The sequence below is a fragment of the Gavia stellata genome, chromosome 2 (genome assembly GCF_030936135.1).
Source record: "Gavia stellata isolate bGavSte3 chromosome 2, bGavSte3.hap2, whole genome shotgun sequence".
NCBI classification, from domain to species: Eukaryota; Metazoa; Chordata; class Aves; order Gaviiformes; family Gaviidae; genus Gavia; species Gavia stellata.
Genome location: NC_082595.1, coordinates 44,918,094 through 44,936,962, shown reverse-complemented (window position 1 = coordinate 44,936,962; position 18,869 = coordinate 44,918,094). Strand labels below are relative to the sequence as shown.

At 43.0% G+C, this 18,869-nt stretch overlaps 1 protein-coding gene across 2 annotated transcripts in view; it reads right to left on the bottom strand.

Moving 5' to 3' along the window:
- The window catches only part of SNX9 (sorting nexin 9), a 68,015-nt gene extending 55,800 nt beyond the window's left edge, over positions 1-12,215 (bottom strand). For both annotated transcript variants that reach the window (XM_059829945.1, XM_059829952.1), the window contains exon 1: positions 12,182-12,215. In XM_059829945.1, the coding sequence (XP_059685928.1) occupies positions 12,182-12,193 (12 nt within the window). In that variant the 5' untranslated portion in view covers positions 12,194-12,215. The remainder of the gene's footprint in view (positions 1-12,181) is intronic.
- Between the last annotated feature and the right edge of the window lie 6,654 nt (positions 12,216-18,869).

Genomic DNA, 18,869 nt, shown 5'->3' with positions numbered 1-18,869 from the left:
GCTTCACAAACATAGGCAGGAGCCCCCCACCTCTTTCCCATCTGAGTACACTACCTTTCTTCTAACAATGGCTATCATTTAGATATATTTAACCTTTCCCCCACCCTCTATCCTGAAACCCAAGCTCATCCAAAAGCCATTATGTACTCGAAGACTGAAGAGATTTTCACTCCAGCGGCTGCAACATCTGGGGCTACGATTTGACAAAAAATGCCTCTTCATTTCAGTCCCTCTATCGCAACTGTATCAGACTGCTAGGAAAAGTGTACATTTGGATAGTCTATGCAGAAATATCAAGGAGCTCTTCAAGTGCCTATGCCTCTCAGCCTGGAAAGTCAGCTACCTTCTGCCCTGCCTACAGTAAAGAAGTCTCTACACATGTTCCTCTCACAGGCATTCCTAAGAGACAAGAAGGAAACAAAAAACTGAAGATGGAGGCATTAGAGGACACTAGGGACACTGTCTTCTCAGACAGACTCCTACAGAAGCCTTACCTTAGGAATTCAAGAGATTATACATTATTCTAGAAACTGCCAATTAAAGTGATAAAGATTTATTACAAAGACAAGACCCCAATGCTTATCTCTTTAACTAATACAGAGCAAACGAAGAAAATGTATATTGCTTGTATAGTGCTAAGCATCACTGTTCTTATGCATGTGGCTCAACAACATCTGCCTAGAAAAAACCTACTAGCCTGAAGAAACTGAACCATCCCTTCAAATTGGTTTTATGCTATGATTCTATTAAACAATAGGTAAAAATTAAAATTCGCTTATTAAATAGAAAACTCCCTTTAGTATTACAGTTCTTTTCTAACACAATTGTTTTTTGCTTTCAACAACATCAGAATTAAAACAAACTCATCCAAAATGTGAAACAAAGTTCAATCCACTTCTGGACTAAGAGAGGTCACAATATTCAGATATCATTACTCCAAGTTCCCTCACCAGCTGTAACTGCTGGATCCTCACATTACTCTACAAATTCACATTAAAAATGTGGCTCTTGACCTGCTGGCCACTTTATTCTGAGCAATTTTTCAACGCTAAAATAAGTTCAATAGCCTATAGGTAGTCATTTGAAATCAACACCACTGACTATAAGCACATTAGAAGCAAATTAAATACAGATAAAAAGCTAAGAAACAAGGACTTGCATCATTTCTTCCTGCTAATAAAACATGCTTGCAGACAGAGGAGACTCAGAACACAGAGCTCCTCTTCAGCCTCAGAAGCTGCATGTGCCTACAATACTTCAGGCAGGTATTTCACTAAGTATTCACACTGGATTAAAAGGCCTACCTCATATTGCAAGAAAACAGTTCATAAAGCATGAAGAGTTTCCAAAAAGCACAAAACACAAAGTTTGAAGTGTTTATAGGGTAAGGGACAGTAATTAAATACTCGATTCCCACCAACGTGCATGTGGCTTAAACCACTGGCACTTTTAGAATTAGAATAAAGGTGTAATAAGCTTATCTTGAAACCATTTCTGTATGATTTTGTGTAAGAAAGAAGTGACTACCCAAGTTTAAGTGTTAAAGAGACTTGTAACCATCTTCTCTAGTAATAAAAACAATGACTTACTAGCCTCTTCAGCAACTCAGGCTTTCCTCAATGAGGACAGATTAGCTCTTCAGATCTTAGAAACACATTAGCTCTTCAGATCTACCAAGCAGCACTTCACTGGCTTACTGAAAATCATTTTTTGGTCAGGAAGGCAGACCTGAACTCTGTTCAGGCTAGTCCAGCTCATTTTTGGTTACGTATCTTATTTTTGATTTACAGAGCATGAGCTTCTTTATAGCTGTCTACCTGTAAGCAAACATCAGCACACCTCAAAGCCCACTGAAACACACTCCTGGCCAGCATTACAGGCAGCACACACATTAAGAACTTGCATTTGAGTGAACTCCCACACATCGGGAGGCCCCTTGTCCAGCTCAAGCACCTAGGACTAAAAGTTATTGATGTAGAATTAAGACTAAAATGGTTGTAAGACTAAGATATCTTAAAAGTGTTAGAATGTAACAGATCTTAAAATCTTAAGGTATTAAAACAAATTATAGCTTCTTTCCATGCAGTTACAAATGAGGTGGGTAGGTAACCACTGCCACAGAGCACAAAAAAAAAGCAAAGAGAAACCACAATATTTTCCAGGTTTACAACAGTGCTTAAGAATTTTGAAGTCTGTGGAGTATCTATAAGTAGCTCAGTAGTTTTAAAAGGCAGCATTCAAATTCTGATACTTTCAAAAGAACCATCATGCACTATTAAAAGAGGTGCTTGGTTGCATTTATGTGGCACTGTCAAACCAAGTAACAGAATCCCCATGCACCCAAGCAAGGGAAATTCAGTGGCAGAAATACATGCAAGACACCCATGTGATTTAGAGATGTTTCCAAATACTGACTCAGATACTCCTGTGAATCACATCTGAGCTTTCAGTTGGGTTAAGCACCTGAAGTTTTTTTTCTTGTTTAAAACATTAATTATAAACCAATTCTCAGTTATTAACAATGTACTGTAAAACTTTTAACCGTGAGTGAGGAGCTCCAATGACATCAGAACACCTTTTTCAGAATCAATTTACTGCACTGCTCCAAGTGCCCAGAGTTCCCCATGTTTTTCTTTCTGAATACCAACCTATTCCAGGTCCCCAAGTAGACTGGGGACTAAACAATTTCAAATTTGAGAAGATTAATTCCAGTTACACCAGGACATACAACTACAGCAAGTACAGCATTGGTTTACATTTACAAATGTTAGGCAGGATGCATTTATCTCAAGCGTGATTAGAATCTCTGCCTAGATTAATCATTACTGTGTCTCTGAAATCAAACTGCAACACTTGCAACTGTTTGCTGAACCAATATTTAACTGTGTGTTTCAGACATCTGCCGTGCCTGAAACTTTAGGGCGATCAGTATTGTACCCTCGCAGTCCTGTCCTCAAAGAACAAAGCCGGTTAAGAGGTGAAGGTTTCAGAGAAAGCCTGAAGCGTTCGCCAGAAAAATTGCCACATTCTGACGTACTCATTAAGACAGCTTGTAATCACACAATAGTGCTGCCTCTATGAGAGCTGAGATTAGAAAAAACAGTAATTATCCAAATAATTGGAGAGGCACAAAGTTTCACTAAGGTTATCTAATGAACTTCAAGCCTTTTCAGACTCACCACACTATTACAGGTTGTGCATTTCAACGTACCAGCTGGACAGGTCTAGAAGCAAATGAAGAACTAGCAAAGCAAACTACCTGCATGTTAAAATGATGCTACTTCAAATAAAACTTGACCTGTAAAATAAGGAATGGAATAGTTGTACTACTTTCAAGTTCCAAACACTGGTAATACTAATAGGAAAACAAGTGCTCAACAGCATGCTAACTGAAGACAGCTGGGAAGGAATCTAAAATGCAGCAGAACAGATCCTCAACATGGAATTCTGCTAAATTCTCATTACTTGAGTAACCAACCTTAATCAATATACTAACGTTTTGGGATCACTTAATCCTTTTTAGAAACACTCCTTTATGAAAGCCCAATAAATGAACCATTTCTATGTTTACTTTTATCATATGAAGACAAGTGAGGAAACTATTATACCAACATAAATGTATTATCATTTTATCAGATGAAGCTTCTTTGCTCTAGAAACGGACAGAGTTCAGTTTTTATGGCTTCTAATATACCCAACCCTACAGCTATTTTAGGCTTTTCTGTTGACAGACCCTGTAAAGTTACAAACTGGACACATTAAACAGCAGCTCAAATAAACAAAGCTCAAGTCATTAGACCTGGCCAGAGAACACTCAGTGCTTGAACTGGACATTAGTTACCTACAATTTAATGCAATGTGCACACTAGCAGTATTGCCCTATCCCACTTTAAGTCAAAAAAAAAAAAAAAAAGAAAAAGAAAGAAAAAGAAAATGAATGCCTGGACAGAAGCATTAAAAAAAAAAAGGGGAGAGATAATGAATGAATGACAGAACTGGATTAAGTCATACAATATTTAAAGTTGCTCCTTTACCAATGTCTATCTTCCATTATCTAGGAATTGATTTCAAGTGGACACCACACAAACTTTTCTTGTACCAGCAACCTTTATAGTGACAGAAAGCATCAAAGAAGTCAGAAAAGAAAGTTTAAACTGCTGCTTCCTTACAAATAACCAGAAAATTTGGCAGCTTGACAGAATGTGACAGAGCTGTTGATATAAAAATTACAATTCAACAACCATACACAAACTTCCAAGAATATGGCCTAGTTATTTGCAGCAAAGAAGATGCTTAATTTTGTATTCCATAAGCAACCATTTTCAGAAGACAAATACAGGGCTATTAAGTGAGGTAATTACAGTACTGCTGAAAGAACTGTGCTGTAACTAGGTAAGCACTAATAACATTATATTATCATATGTTATTGCAATATTCAATTACTGAATTAAATCTTAACCCCCCCAAAAAGAATGAATGCAGTAGAGGAAATAAAACATTTACGCTTAATTCTCAAATCTGATTAATTTGTAGGACAAAATGAAGTGCCTCAGTCATGCCCTTACTGCTGCTGAAAGATGAATAGTGTAGGCTCTCCAGGGAATCCCAGGATTTAAATCAGAACTAGCAGGAACAATAAATGCAATAGCCTTATATCAATCGTCTTGCTTTTGAAAACCAATCATGACAAAGAAAAAAAAAATCCTCGTACAGAAAAGAGAACCAGTTTAAAGCTATACTAAGAGAATTTTTATAGTTGTTGAAAATTAGGCATTTTGTTGTATCAGCCAGGAAAACACTTTGCTTGAATTCAACTAGAATCGAGACGACAACTTATTTTCACTCTGAACATTGAGAACTGCAGTCTCAGAAGGCTGGGAAAAGCAAAGCAAGTCCAAAACCTACTGTGTATAAACAGAGATACCATATGAATACACAAAATAAAAGCACAACAGTTCCTTTGCCAAGGAGGAGCAGATGGCAACTCAGAGCAGAAGTCAGTAACACAACGATAAGCCATCAGAAAACACCCGTCAACCAGTTATACCGCAGTCCCACTTTTTACAAGGGTGGGAGTGAATGATTTCACCTGGGCAAGTCCCACTTGCAGAAACCCCAGGTCAGGCATGGCTGCCCATCCCCAGAAGCAGCTGTTTTGCTTGGACCCCCAAGGGACCTCCCTCAAGCTGCAGTGCCTACCTTCCTACCACAGCTGCCGCCGCCACCTCCTCATTCCAGCCACCTATTTTGCACATTGGAAACCCCTCCTGTTACAGTGGCTTCCTTTAAGGGGCAGGGCCCAGGGGAAGAGCTGCTCTAAAACACAGGAGGAAATCAGAGTTTATACCAACAAAAAAAATATTGTTCACACACACACACAGTCGCTGGTTTGACTTTATCCAGCACACTTACTATGAGCACACACGCTCTTATTTGCAGTGCCCAGGACAGCTCACATGCCCTTCATACCATGCCATGTCCTGAACGTCCCCTCCCAACTACACAACAGCTGGATCAGCCTGCATAAAGGCAGCTCCCTACAAAAGAGTTTTCCCTTGTGCCCTTCTCCTCTTACTGTGGGTCTCACAGAGAGCTATCTGTCAAAGTTAAATGATTCTGGTCTTAATTGCCTTTTTTTTTTTTTGACAGAGGTTTCTTACCCATATGAAGCTCAAAGAAAAAGACTGCTCTGGAAAAAAACCAATGAGGCTCAGAGCTTAAATTAAATTTTCCAGTAAGCAATATGCATATATTTTTTCTCTTCAGTAGCACTTAGATTTTGCTTATTGGACCACCAGAAGACTGCTTTGTTTTTTGAACTTTGTGTTACTTGGGAAGCTCCTTTCTAATCATAAATCGCTGAGAAAGCAGGAATACAACTAAAGAAAGTAAAAGCACAAGCTCTGATTTTTGCCCCCTCAGAGAAGTTTAAAGTGAATTTGAATGACCTTGTAATTGTGAGACATGCTTTGAAATAGAAGAGGTTTAGCTTTAAATGCTGAACACTGCAAGAGTTATTTACTTTAAATAATTCCGGATATCTAAATGTTGATCTGTCCTACTGAAGTGCTGGCTGAAACAAATCACTCCCACTATTTCACAGTCTCTATTACCTGCTTTTGTAATGTTTTGCAAGACTGCTTCCAACACCATCAATGTTGCAACTGCTTGTAAACTTAACACAGGAGGGAACCTGTATATTTAAAGCAGCAAAGTTCTCATATAATTTTCCCTTTGTAATCTCTGTAAACTCTGAAATTTGCCAGAAATCCAAATCAAATAAGGAGGTTTTTATAAACAGAAGAATGTGTGGCTATTCAATATTACAGTAGCTTTTTCAAGACCTGAAAATCAGAGGTTCTAAAAGAGGAAGACAATTCACAGAGGAAAACCTCGAAAGAATGGAGTAAAGTAAACTTCTTACAAAGCCACAGTTAACTGTAAAGACTTCTTGCTGAAATAATACCGCTATATGGAGAAATTCTACCACAGTGAAAATCTGAACCACTGAATCTATAAACCAGATGAAGCTATGACATCTGATACCAGACTTCCTTCTCTTTAGTTACTGTAATCATGTTTTTAAATGACGACCTCTGGTAATGAGTCTCTGATGACTCAATGCCTAGGTGCTTAAAATAACTTCGAAAAACTGAGTCAGAGGAATCATTACCCAAGCATAGCATCATATAGAATCTCACCAGCTCTCCAGATTCCCAGCACAGAAATGAGAAGCCTTGCACTAGTAATTGCTGCAATATAACATAACCCACTTATCACAAACTTTTAAAAGATGATAGGGTCAGACAGAAAGACAAAAGAGCAGAAAACCTGTATCTTAATAAAACAAGGCTGTATCAGTTCTCGTGCGCATCCTACCATCTCACTCCATCAATAGGTCATGAATCTACGGTAAATTTGCATTACCAAACATTTTCACCTTCTCTAGTCATCTTGTTGCCCCTTAAAAAAAAAAACCACCAAACCAAAATAATCCAAAAAGTCCCAGGAAATATTTTCACATCTATTTAATTATAGCTTTAAAAAACAAACAACTTTTCATATGATTAAGACCATAAAATCAAAATTATTACTTCACCTAATTAGTTTTGTTCCATCACATCCTACATATATAAATCAACCGTGATCTCATTCTTTGTATTACATATTGCTTTGCTGAATTTAAATAGTGGAACATGCCAAATGGATTATGAAGCAATCTGTATAGTAAAAGTTCATCCCAACTCACAGTTGTATTAAGATTTATTAACTGAATATTCTCTTAAGATGCAATTTCCTAGAAAAGTCTACTTTCAAAGTTATGACAATACAGAAGGCAAACTTGCAGGATACAAAGTTTGGGTATTTTGGAAGGCTTAGCACAGAAGGATGCTTCACTTCCCAGCTGCAAACCAGAACAAAGAATTGTTTCTGCCTGATTTATAATGCAAACATGCAAACAGCTTTGCGATGGTACAAAGGAAAATGTGAGACTTCTTTGAGGGAGCCTTACACTAGTAAGAGCAATAGAGAATCAAAAGAGAAAGATTAAAAGAAGGATACACACTTAAGAAAAATAATCTTTATTTGAAGTCTAATGTGTTATTTTTTCCTACCTGAAATTTGCATATATAAATCACGATCGTCCCTCACCACAACTACAAGAACCATACTAAATTCAACTATAACTGGTTAGTGACATTCACAAGAGATAATCCAACATGATCAGATGGACAAAAAAGCCTTGAACAACACTTCCATGTTTTATTGATGAAGTATTGCTAAGCTATACTTTCTTTTAAGAACAGAATATTCAGTCTAAGCTTTCATCTCAAGGGACTTCTTCCCACAAAAAAGGGCACAGTTGTACAAACAGAACCAGATAAATGAGTTCTTAAAGTAGACAAACTATTGAACAATCAAGAACATAACGGTAAGATACAGGTGCCCTTAAGGTTACAAAGAAAAATGTGTTGCTATTGACACTAAGAGGGGCTGCCTAACCTCATGAAGCTTACCAATACCTGCCTTATGAAATATGGTTTGTGAAAGTAATGTCATCAACTTCAACAGCATTACTCCTATAAATCAGAGTTTATTGGCTTCTAGTTCCAACTGCAACTTTTAATTTAAAACCCTCACCGCACATTAACAGCACAGGTTCCAGAAGAACTGTCTTGACCATCAGCGTCAACAGGAAGTTGATAGGTTAATATCATCACCTCCTTCTGCAATTAGGACTTCACGAATGGCAAAACATCAGCCTTGTCGAGAAAAGGACTTGCCTACATTTTAAAATAACAAATAACTCTAAAAATAGACTGAGGTAGGGAGCACATTATTTAAAAGCCACTTCCTGACATTTCTAGCTCTCCCTATTCAATGAAACTCAAAAACAAAAGAAAGGGCATGAGTAAAGCTGGGACTTGGCAAACTCTAGTGGAGAAAGAAGAGGAAAAGGCCAAAGAAGTCAAGAAGGAACAAATAGAAGAATGAGAATCTCATCTGTGGCTTTTGCAAGCAACTATCACAGAAACACATTTACAATATTGCATTTTCTTTGTGACTCAGTTTTGAAAAATTTTTAAGCTTTATTCTTTTAGACTCGGGCACTTTTTGCCTTCTTTTGCAACGCACAGCTAAAAATAAGGAATTAGTAACCTCAACTCTGTTTCTGAAGGAAGCATCCAAAATAAAGTATCTAGCTTAATGCATCTGTTCTTAAACATGGATATGAAATTGCCTGCCTCTGAAGTCAGGTTCAATTAAATTACTTCAATTAAATTACAATTAAATTCCAAAGTAAAACTTTGGAAGTTAGCATCTCCTACACAATCCTTTTTTTTTTTTGGGGGGGGGGGGAGGTTCACTTGCTTCAGTTTTTAGAGCATGTGACCTTGAGCAAGCCCTTAGGGAATCACAAAATCCACTGCCACATTACAGTAAGGATCTAGCCAATCAAACAACTGCCACCAGAAGTCTCAGATCCTCCACTTCCCATTTATATTTCCACCCTTCACCACGAAAGTCTCCCCCTCCCCACTTTGCCATCCCACTCAACCTTTTGCATCAGCTCTGAGCAAACTTTCAGCTACTGTACCTCCCTAGAACTAGAGAAAATGGCCCCACCATTTCCGTTCAGTTAATCTTTTGCTATTTCAGCAACTTACAGTAACTCAAAGACAGGCCTGACAAGTGTTGGAGTTGACTCCTGGGATGTACAGACAGCACAGGATGAGGAGCAAGGAAGGAGAAGGAGCAATGGTGACTGCTAGCTCAGCTCACAGCATCACACAGCCTCCACAGCCTTCAGAGTACTTAGGGCCTACAGCCACCCCGACTCATTTCAACGGAAGACTCCCTACCAAGTTGCCAGTTAACAAATATGCTAGGAAAGCATCACTAAAGGGTTTTTTTGCATGAAAATAGTAGTCCTTTCCCCTAAAAGCTTTTATTATTTCAAAAAGAAATCTGTTGAGTTTGAATAGTACAGGGAATAGCTGGCAGATTACAGGACTGTAGACCACATCTTCATACTGGAAAACTCCAGGAACTTAATTGCTGTGGTTTATCAAAGTGGGAGGGAAGAAAACTGGCCAGGGTTTACAAGCTGCTGTCGAGGAAATCCCTGTTTCCCTCCCACCCCCCCAGGAAACCTAACACTTTGATACAAGCATTTGTAAATCTTGTAGACAAAAGGGTAAAACTGGAAAAAGAAGCTGGGCATATTTAGATTCAAAATAAAGAAGCATCAATAGCAAAGGAGTTGATGATTTAAAAAAAAAAACAAAAAAAAACAAAAGACAGACTGGATTTTCCATCACTGAAAACATTCAAATAAAGAATGAATTATACCCCAGCCCTCCTTGGAAAGTATATTCTAGTTTAAATAGGAATTAATTCAGGAAGCACTAATAGCCCATACAGTGCAGGCCAGGCCTGACTGTCAGTCCCCCCTACCTATATAGGATTTGACACCATTAAAGTTTGAGAAATTCACACTCCAGATGACTCATTATAGTTCAGTTTTGTTAATGTTTTCACATATAATACAAATAAACTTTGCATATTTCTTTTAAAAATAGGCTGTTTTGGAAGGAGCACAAGCAGAAGGTGAGAAGTTTGTTTACAATTTAAAAAACAAAATTTACTTTCCAAGTGAAATGGCGACTGGTTAGTCAGCCGAGCTCCTAAAAACTGTTTCTTGAGCCAGTTACTCCCTTACACAGTTGGAAAAAAGTATCCTTTACTATAGCTGACACTTGCACAAATTTAACAAATTAAAATCCAAAACAGGGCAATTTGCAGAGAGGCACCAATCTCCTGGGTGAAGCTCACAGAAAATAAAGTAAGCTTCCCTTCAGTACTGCTCTCAGTTACCAGCATATCAAAATAATAACAATAAAATATCAAGTCTTTACTGACTATCATTTCCCAATTTTAACCTTCAAGTTAAAGGAAATGACCATAATTTGCAACGTGTAGAATGAAAAAACCTACACCACCTGGTTTCAAGCCAGTCCCGGTTAGGAAGTTAGAAATTACACACCCTTCAGTCTGAGGCCATAATGACTCCAAAAAATTATTTCAAGAAAAGCAAAGTGAAAGTTTCCAAATGTAGGAATAAAATCTGTTTGGCACAGAACGCAGGATCCCATAAGGATACTGCACCTCAAAGTGAGGCGATAAATAGTAAGCTGGTTTAGTATAGTATCTGCCTAGCACAGCATGTGTTATGTAGTATATGCGTACACAGCAGTAGTATCCTTCTTGCTACCTACAATAGTTAGGTTGATTACATACCATTCATACACACATCCCACAAATCACTGGAAACCACCAATATTAAAACTGAGTCCATCAACAATATTCTAAAACCTCAACAGAACATAAATTTCTCTATATTAATACTTCTTAAACTACCTAAGTGATTTTGAAGTCTAAATCCAACTTCTCTGTGCTTGTGAAAAAGTTTACTAAAACATGGGTAACCATCAAATTATATGGTTACAGAGACAGCTACTTATATATTAAATTGGACACATTCAAGATGCAGGATTTCTCCAGTACCGAGAAGAGCACCACAAATAGCACACTGTATGAGAACTGCCTCAGTAAAAGGAAGTTTTTAAATTGCTGGCCAAGTTTATGGCATCAGGTGACTCAAAGCGTAACTTCAAATACCAAAAAAGCCTTCTGTGATATTTAGACAACTTACAGATGACATTTACTGGTGGATGTTAACTCACACCTACACAAGCAGAGATGCTTTCATCAACCAATATAGTAAATAAATATTGTTAATTTCGAAAGAGACCAGTTTCAGAGAGGATGGGCTAATTTTGACTGTTGCATTAATAGCAGATACTGTTGAAGAACTGAACAAAATAATTTCACTTCCCACTTTTTTTTTCCTTTTTGTAAAAGCAGACCCTACTATTAACAGGTCGCACAGTACAGACGCCGGGCTCCCACAAAAGACGCAGCACACCGATCCCGTGGATGCCACTCACGGGGGTCTGCAGCAGCTGCCCTGGCGCGACGGCGGGGCCAGGGGGTGGATGGGGGGGAGGCAGCCGGGACGCCCCGTCCCCAGCCCCGCGGGGCAGCCGGGACACCCTGTCCCGGGGCGGGGCTGCAGGGCCCGCCGGCGGCCGAGGCCTTTCCCCGCCAGCGCCGCGGTCTGCCGGCCAGCGCCGATTCGCACGGCACGGTGGAAGCGGGGCAGGGGCGCCCGGGCTGCAGGAGCAGCCGCCCTCGGCCTCCCGCGGCTGTTCGGCCCTACAATCGCTCCGGGCGAGCCGGGGGGCGGCTGGGCAAGGTGGGGAGACGGCGGGGTGGAAATGAAGCAGAAAACAGCTTTCACCTACCCCGGAGTTGGCGCTGCCCCGCCGAGCCCTCCGCGCCGCTCGGAGGGGCCGGGCAGCGGCGGCGAGGCCCGAGCGCGGCGCGGCGGGAGCGGGCGGCCCCCTCCTCCCCTCCCTCCCGCGCCGGCGGCGAGGGGCAGGCCCCGGGGAGGGGACTCGCCCCCCCGACCCCCGAAACGCAGCCCGTCCTCCGCGGAGAGGGGCTGCTGCCCGCCGAGCCCGTCCCCGGGGCCTGCTCGGCGGCCGGGGGCTCGGCGCAGGGGGCGCCCCGGAGCCGCCTCACGACCCCCCGGGCCGTGCCCGGGGCTGCTCACCTTGGTGGCCATGGCGCTGCCGGTGCGGGCTGGGCTGCCGGTCTCCCCTCCCCGCCGCGGGCCGCGGCTGCTCGGTAGGTGCGTCCGGCCCGCCCGCCGCCGCTGGGCCGCGCAGGCGGCTCCTCCTCAGCGTCCCCCAGTCGCCGCCGCCGCCTGGGGGCCGTCGGGCGGCTCAGCAGCAAGCCCCGGCGCTGGGCAGGCGGGGGCTGATGTAGCCCCACGGCGGTGCCCCCTCCCCACACCCCCCGCACGCCCCCACCGCGGCCGCCCCTTCTCACGGGACGGGACGGGACGGCTCGGCACAGCACCCAGGGGCCGCGGCGGAGCTGTTTGTCCCCAGCCTCTCCGTCGGGGCCGGAGGGAAGGAGCCGCGGCGCGGCGGTGAGGCCCGAGGGAGCCGCCCCGGTCGGTCACCGGGGTGCGGGCGGGGGCGGACGTCCCCCCGTAGCCGCCGAGATGGGACCGCCCCCCCCCCACCTCCCCGGTGCCTTCGCTTTGTAGTGAGCATTAGCCCTCAAATGCCCGTGCCTGGAGCGGGGCTGCCCCGGCTCGGCGGTGAGCCGGGCTCCCTGCCGCGTCGAGGAGAGGGCCCGCAGAAAGACGTTATCTGTCCCTCGGTTGCTTTTGAACAGAAATTTCGAAGCAAGGAAAGCAATTTTGCTTCGGCCAGGCTCCCTCTGCAGCTGTTAGCGGGATGTGCGTTGTCCCTGACCTCCTGTTTCAGCCGGGCCTTGGGGTACGGCAGTTATTAACAGCAGAAAATAACATCAAGGAGCTGGCCAGGGTCGGTAGTGTTGCTGTCGGGCGCTCTGTGACCGCCTCATAAAAACTAACTGTGACCCCACTTGATTTCCAGCCTGCAGGAGAGATGTGATGGGAGGCTAAAGCAAAGGGGGTGGGAAAATCCAGTGGCAGTGATCACGCATGGTACTGCACCATCTGAAAAACGCAACTTCTCATCTGTGTATGCATAGCGGATGGACTGCAATCGGGAGACGTTTCCTTTGTGTATAAGGAAATATATGGTGTCATAGTCAGGGCTGCCGAGGAGGGTCCTAAGAGGCAGGTAGGCTGGTGGGAAGCTGCACAACACTTTTCATCTGCGTTTTCTTGTCCATAGAAATTACAAGCCTCTCTTCTGCTATTGGTGTAGTTTCTCAGTGAGACAGCTTTATTAAAAGAGAAAAAGGTTTTTTTAAGCTTTTTTTAAGTTGGGAAAAAAATTTCCTTTTCGGTAGAACAAGTGAAATAGTTTCTATGGAGAGTGAGGATGAGGAATGAGGAGGAAGCTGGCTGTTCCATGACTACTACTTTTCAAATGGTTGAACTGAGCAACTTGAGAAGTTTTCAAACTCCGTTACTGCAGTTTTTAACTTTTTCAGAATTCAGTTAAATACAATGATTCCAACTTTTTATTCTTTGTAACAGCAGTATCTAAAGTGAAACCCTTGTGTGTGGCCCACAAATGACCCTTTATGACACCACTTTTAAGTTGAGGTATTGTATTAAGGATCAGTTTGCCGTGTGAGCCCTCCCGGACTGGTACTTCATCCACTTTAGTAGCAAAACTCTCATCCTTCTACTGAGGGACCCTGTTCTTCCACATTCTTGCTAACAATCTTTCCAACGTTGCACGTTTTCATCTGGTGATCTAGTGAGGATTTTTGTTGACCTTGGACTGAGTTTGGTGGAGATTGTCCCCCCTCCACCCCTGTGCTACATAGGAAACAGTCCAACAAAAGCTGGGCTGAGTCACGGGAAGAAGGGTGGGAAAAGGGGCTTCTAAGCTGGGTAGAAAACAGGCTGTTTGCTTCCCACAGGAAATGGGGATTTATCCATAGCTGGAAAGAACGATTGTGCACTGCAGATGTACTTTGTCACTGGCACTTTTAGAGCCAGAAAAGGGGAGCTTCTGGGTAAAAGAGCAAAACTTACTAATTCTGCTTGTATTTATGCCTCCTTTGTAGTACCAGCTGTCGGGATAGCAATCCTAGACAAAAGTAACGTATGTTTGCCACACGTTAAAGGAAGCATAGCTATGTCCACAGTGCCAGGAAGGAAAAAGTGGCCTGGAACTGATTTCTGTCCCTGGGGGAAATTAGCGGTAAATCACTCATGTCTGTACTGTTTAGGATTAGCTCCTAATACAGCAAACTTCTCTGTCCGACCGATGGAGTGGTTTGAAACCAAGTTAGTTAGGTAGTTAACAGTTAAGCAATGTGGATGTTTATGGATCTTGTGCTTAAGGTAACTCACTGACCATCCGTCCTGTAAGTTGTCTAGAACCAATATGGAGAAGAGTTAAGGACCAGTTCTCACAGGTGTAAGGTATGGCAGCAGGCTGTGGGACCAAAACAGACTGGTATATAGCTGAGAAAACCTTGAATCTTATAAAAATGGTAGAGGTGTGAAGTCAAGAGACCCAGTGTTGTTGTCTTGTTTAGGGATCCTCAACTGATAGGTAAGTGAAGCACCCCCTATCCCTTCACCAGATGCTATGTTTTGATATATGATTTATAATAAACTTGTGGCTTTTCTATAAGCTTGAGTCTGTGTTATTCTTTGCTGGTGGTCAGAACAACTGCTAGAAAAGCTTAGTCTACAGCTGCTAACCAGTATACTTTAACAGAGGTCTGCTTGCCATCTGGGGAATGAAGAACAAAGTCATTATTTATTCAGCATCTCTATATGCTTGAAATCTTCAGTTTACAGTTTTCCACTGTGAGGTACTCCTAAAAATAAACCTTGCTTGACAAGTTTGAGGGATGAAGGAAATGTGTGCCAAGCCACTCTCAATCATTTATCAGCAGTCCTGGTTAACAGGGGAGGTCCCAGACGACTGGAGGCTTGCCAATGTGACGCCCATCTACAGGAAGGGCCAGAAGGAGGATCCGGGGAACTACAGGCCTGTCAGCCTGACCTCGGTGCTGGGGAAGATTATGGAGAGGTTCATCTTGAGGGCGCTCACACGGCACGTGCAGGACAACCAAGGGATCAGGCCCAGCCAGCACGGGTTCATGAAAGGCAGGTCCTGCTTGACCAACCTGATGTCCTTCTATGACCAGGTGACCCGCCTAGTGGGTGAGGGAAAGGCTGTGGGTGTTGTCTGCCCGGACTTTAGTAAAGCCTTCGACACTGTCTCCCACAGTATTCTCCTGGAGAAGATGGCGAATCGTGGCTCAGACAGGTGCACTCTTCGCTGGGTAAAAAACTGGCTGGATGGCCGAGCCCAGAGAGTTGTGGTGAATGGAGTGAAATCCAGTTGGCGGCCGGTCACAATCGGAGTCCCCCAGGGCTCAGTTTTGGGACCGGTCTTGTTTAATATCTTTATCGATGATCTGGATGAGGGGATCAAGTGCACCCTCAGCAAGTTTGCAGATGACACCAAGTTGGGTGGGAGTGTTGATCTGCTCGAGGGTAGGAAGGCTCTGCAGAGGGATCTGGACAGGCTGGATCGATGGGCTGAGGATAATTGTATGAGGTTCAACAAGGCCAAGTGCCGGGTTCTACACTTTGGCCACAACAACCCCAGGCAACACTACAGGCTTGGGGACGAGTGGCTGGAAAGCTCCCCCACAGAAAAGGACCTGGGGGTGTTGATTGACAGCCGGCTGAAGATGAGCCAGCAGTGTGCCCAGGTGGCCAAGAAGGCCAACGACATCCTGGCCTGTATCAGAAATGGTGTGGCCAGCAGGAGTAGGGAGGTGATCGTGCCCCTGTACTTGGCCCTGGTGAGGCCGCACCTTGAATGCTGTGTTCAATTTTGGGCCCCTCACTACAAGAAGGACATTGAGGTGCTGCAGCGTGTCCAGAGAAGGGCGACAAAGCTGGTGAGGTGTCTGGAGCACAAGTCTTATGAGGAGCAGCTGAGGGAGCTGGGGTTGTTCAGCCTGGAGAAGTGGAGGAGGAGGGGAGACCTCATCGCTCTCTACAACTACCTGAAGGGGGGTTGCAGAGAGGTGGGTGTTGGCCTCTTCTCCCAAGTGACTAGAGACAGGACAAGAGGAAATGGCCTCAAGTTGTGCCAGGGGAGGTTTAGGCTGGATTTTAGGAAAAATTTCTTTACTGAGAGAGTGGTGAAGCACTGGAATAAGCTGCCCAGGGAAGTGGTGGAGTCACCATCACTGGAGGTGTTCAAGGAACGTGTGGATGTGGCATTGGCGGGACATGGTTTAGTGGGCATGGTGGTGTTGGGTTGATGGTTGGACTTGATGATCTTACAGGTCTTTTCCAACCTTAGTGATTCTGTGAAATGTTAACACTTCTTTTAGAGAGAGAGAATGTTCTGGGAAAATTATTTTTCGTGAGTTCTTTCCAATACTATTTGCCATTAATTGCCATTAATTTTTGCATTAACAAAGACATTCTTAGGAATCACTGTGCATTGCAAATAAATATATCTCTTCTCAGCTGCAAGCTTTATTATTGCTTAACACAAAAGGCAAAATACCAATAAATTGCTAATGAAATCACCTAACATTTCCAAAACTTTCTAAATTAGTTAATTTTCTGCTACCAAGCTGAGTCCCAGTTAATTAAGACTAGATGTTTGCTTAGCGCTAGACATATAAGAAATTCTAGTGGCTTCAATGAGGTTGTTTACACACTTAAGCATTTGGTAGGTTGGAAGTCGAGTGCTCTGCGTGGAGCTTATCAGCTTTCAAACACAGTTGGCTCATTATTCACTTTGTACTTGTGCTGGTTTTGGCTGGGATAGAGTTAATTTTCTTCATAGCAGCTAGTATGGGGCTGTGTTTTGGATTTGTGCTGAAAACAGTGTTGATAGCACAGGGATGTTTTAGTTACTGCTGAGCAGTGCTTACACAGAGTCAAGGCCTTTTCTGCTTCTCACACCACCCCACCAGCGAGTAGGTTGGGGGTGCACAAGAAGTTGGGAGGGGACACAGCCGGGACAGCTGACCCCAACTGACCAAAGGGATATTCCATACCATATGACGTCATGTTCACCATATGAAGCTGGGGGAAGAAGAAGGAAGGTGGGGACATTTGGTGTTACGGTGTTTGTCTTCCCAAGTTACTGCTACACATGATGGAGCCCTGCTTTCCTGGAGATGGCTGAACACCTGCCTGCTGATGGGAAGTAGTGAATTAATTCCTTATTTTGCTTTGCTTGCCTGTGTAGCTTTTGCTTTACCTATTAAACTGTCTTTATCTCAACACACGAGTTTTCAGTTTTACCCTTCCAACTCTCTCCCCCATCCCACCAGGGGGGAGTGAGCGAGTGGCTGCGTTGTGCTTAGTTGCCGGCTGGGGTTAAACCACAACAGTAGTAAAGCCCCAATGCATGCAGTAACAGTTAAATATCTCCACCTCAGGGAAAAAAAAAAAAAAACAAAACACAACAGAAGAAAATCCCTTACCCAGCACATACGTGACTTTCACAGAAAGTCAGTGACCTTGCATGTTCTGACTTATGCAAACTTGGTGGGGAATGATAAAGAAAAAATAAGGCTATTCAGATAACCTTCAAACTGAAAACCATCTGGAGAAGGAGCTATGGTTTGTGTTTCTAAACTACTGTCCTCAGGAGCTCCTTGAGGTGGTGCACCTTGGATTTCTCCTTGCTAGCAGGCTGTGTCCTTTGCGTTACCTATGCGATGCACGGGGGTGACTCCGAGAAGGACAGGTGGCCCTGAGGCATTTAGAATAGGATAGCATAGGATAGGATAGAATAGAATAGAATTGAATTGAATTGAACTGAATTGAATTGAATTGAATTGAATTGAATTGAATTGAATTGAATTGAATTGAATTTACCACAGCTGTGGAGGAATTTTGAGGAACAATTCTCTTCAGTGGCAACAACTTTGCAAATGGAGCAGCCTGTCAAATACATGTATTTCCAAAGTCTTTGCAGGAGGCATACTGAGGGTACATTGTCCTAGGTCTTTGTTTGCAAAGGTGTTTTATAAAGTAAGAAGTGATTTTTTTTTCTTGGTTGAGAGACTGTCAATGTGGTGTGTATGATAACATCAGTTCCACACTACATGCTTTTGGCTCAAGATTTCTAACTACATTCATCAGGAAAGCCTAACAATGACTTTGGAGTAATTACAAAAACATTTCAAACTTTTCTTACTCCTTTTAATTATCATGTTTACCTTAATCACAGTACACCTCTTGTTTTAAGAAGGGGTAGAGATTTCACATGTCCAAAGCCTTAAAATGAACAGTTTAAGCAATGACTTAGTTTATGAATCAAAAATAGTAGTAGTGTATTCTTCACCTTCAGAAGTCATATTTGCACAGCTTCACCTACCTCTTCCCAAGAGGTTCTTAGGGTGTCGTTGTGTTTCCTCTCAGCTGACCAGTGTTTCTGTTTCAGAGTTGGGATAACACCATTTCTTTGGTGTTTCTGAGAAGTTTGCCAGAGCACGATATGTATAAAGTACTGCTTCTGCATATCTTCTGTCTTCTCCCCTCCCCTGAAATTGGGCAGAAAATGATAGGAGTTGCCACATCCATGAAACCTAATGTTATCTGCGCAGAGCAACAGGGGAGTAACTGCTGATTCCCATTTGTGCATCGCTCTGTACACTTTGGCATCATTTGCAAATCCTACCTGAAAAATACATTTAATGAAACATGTTCTGAGGAAAAAATACGATTATTTTCCTTTATTGTATGTTGGGAGTCTTTGGCCAGAACTCTTGAATCATATGGTATT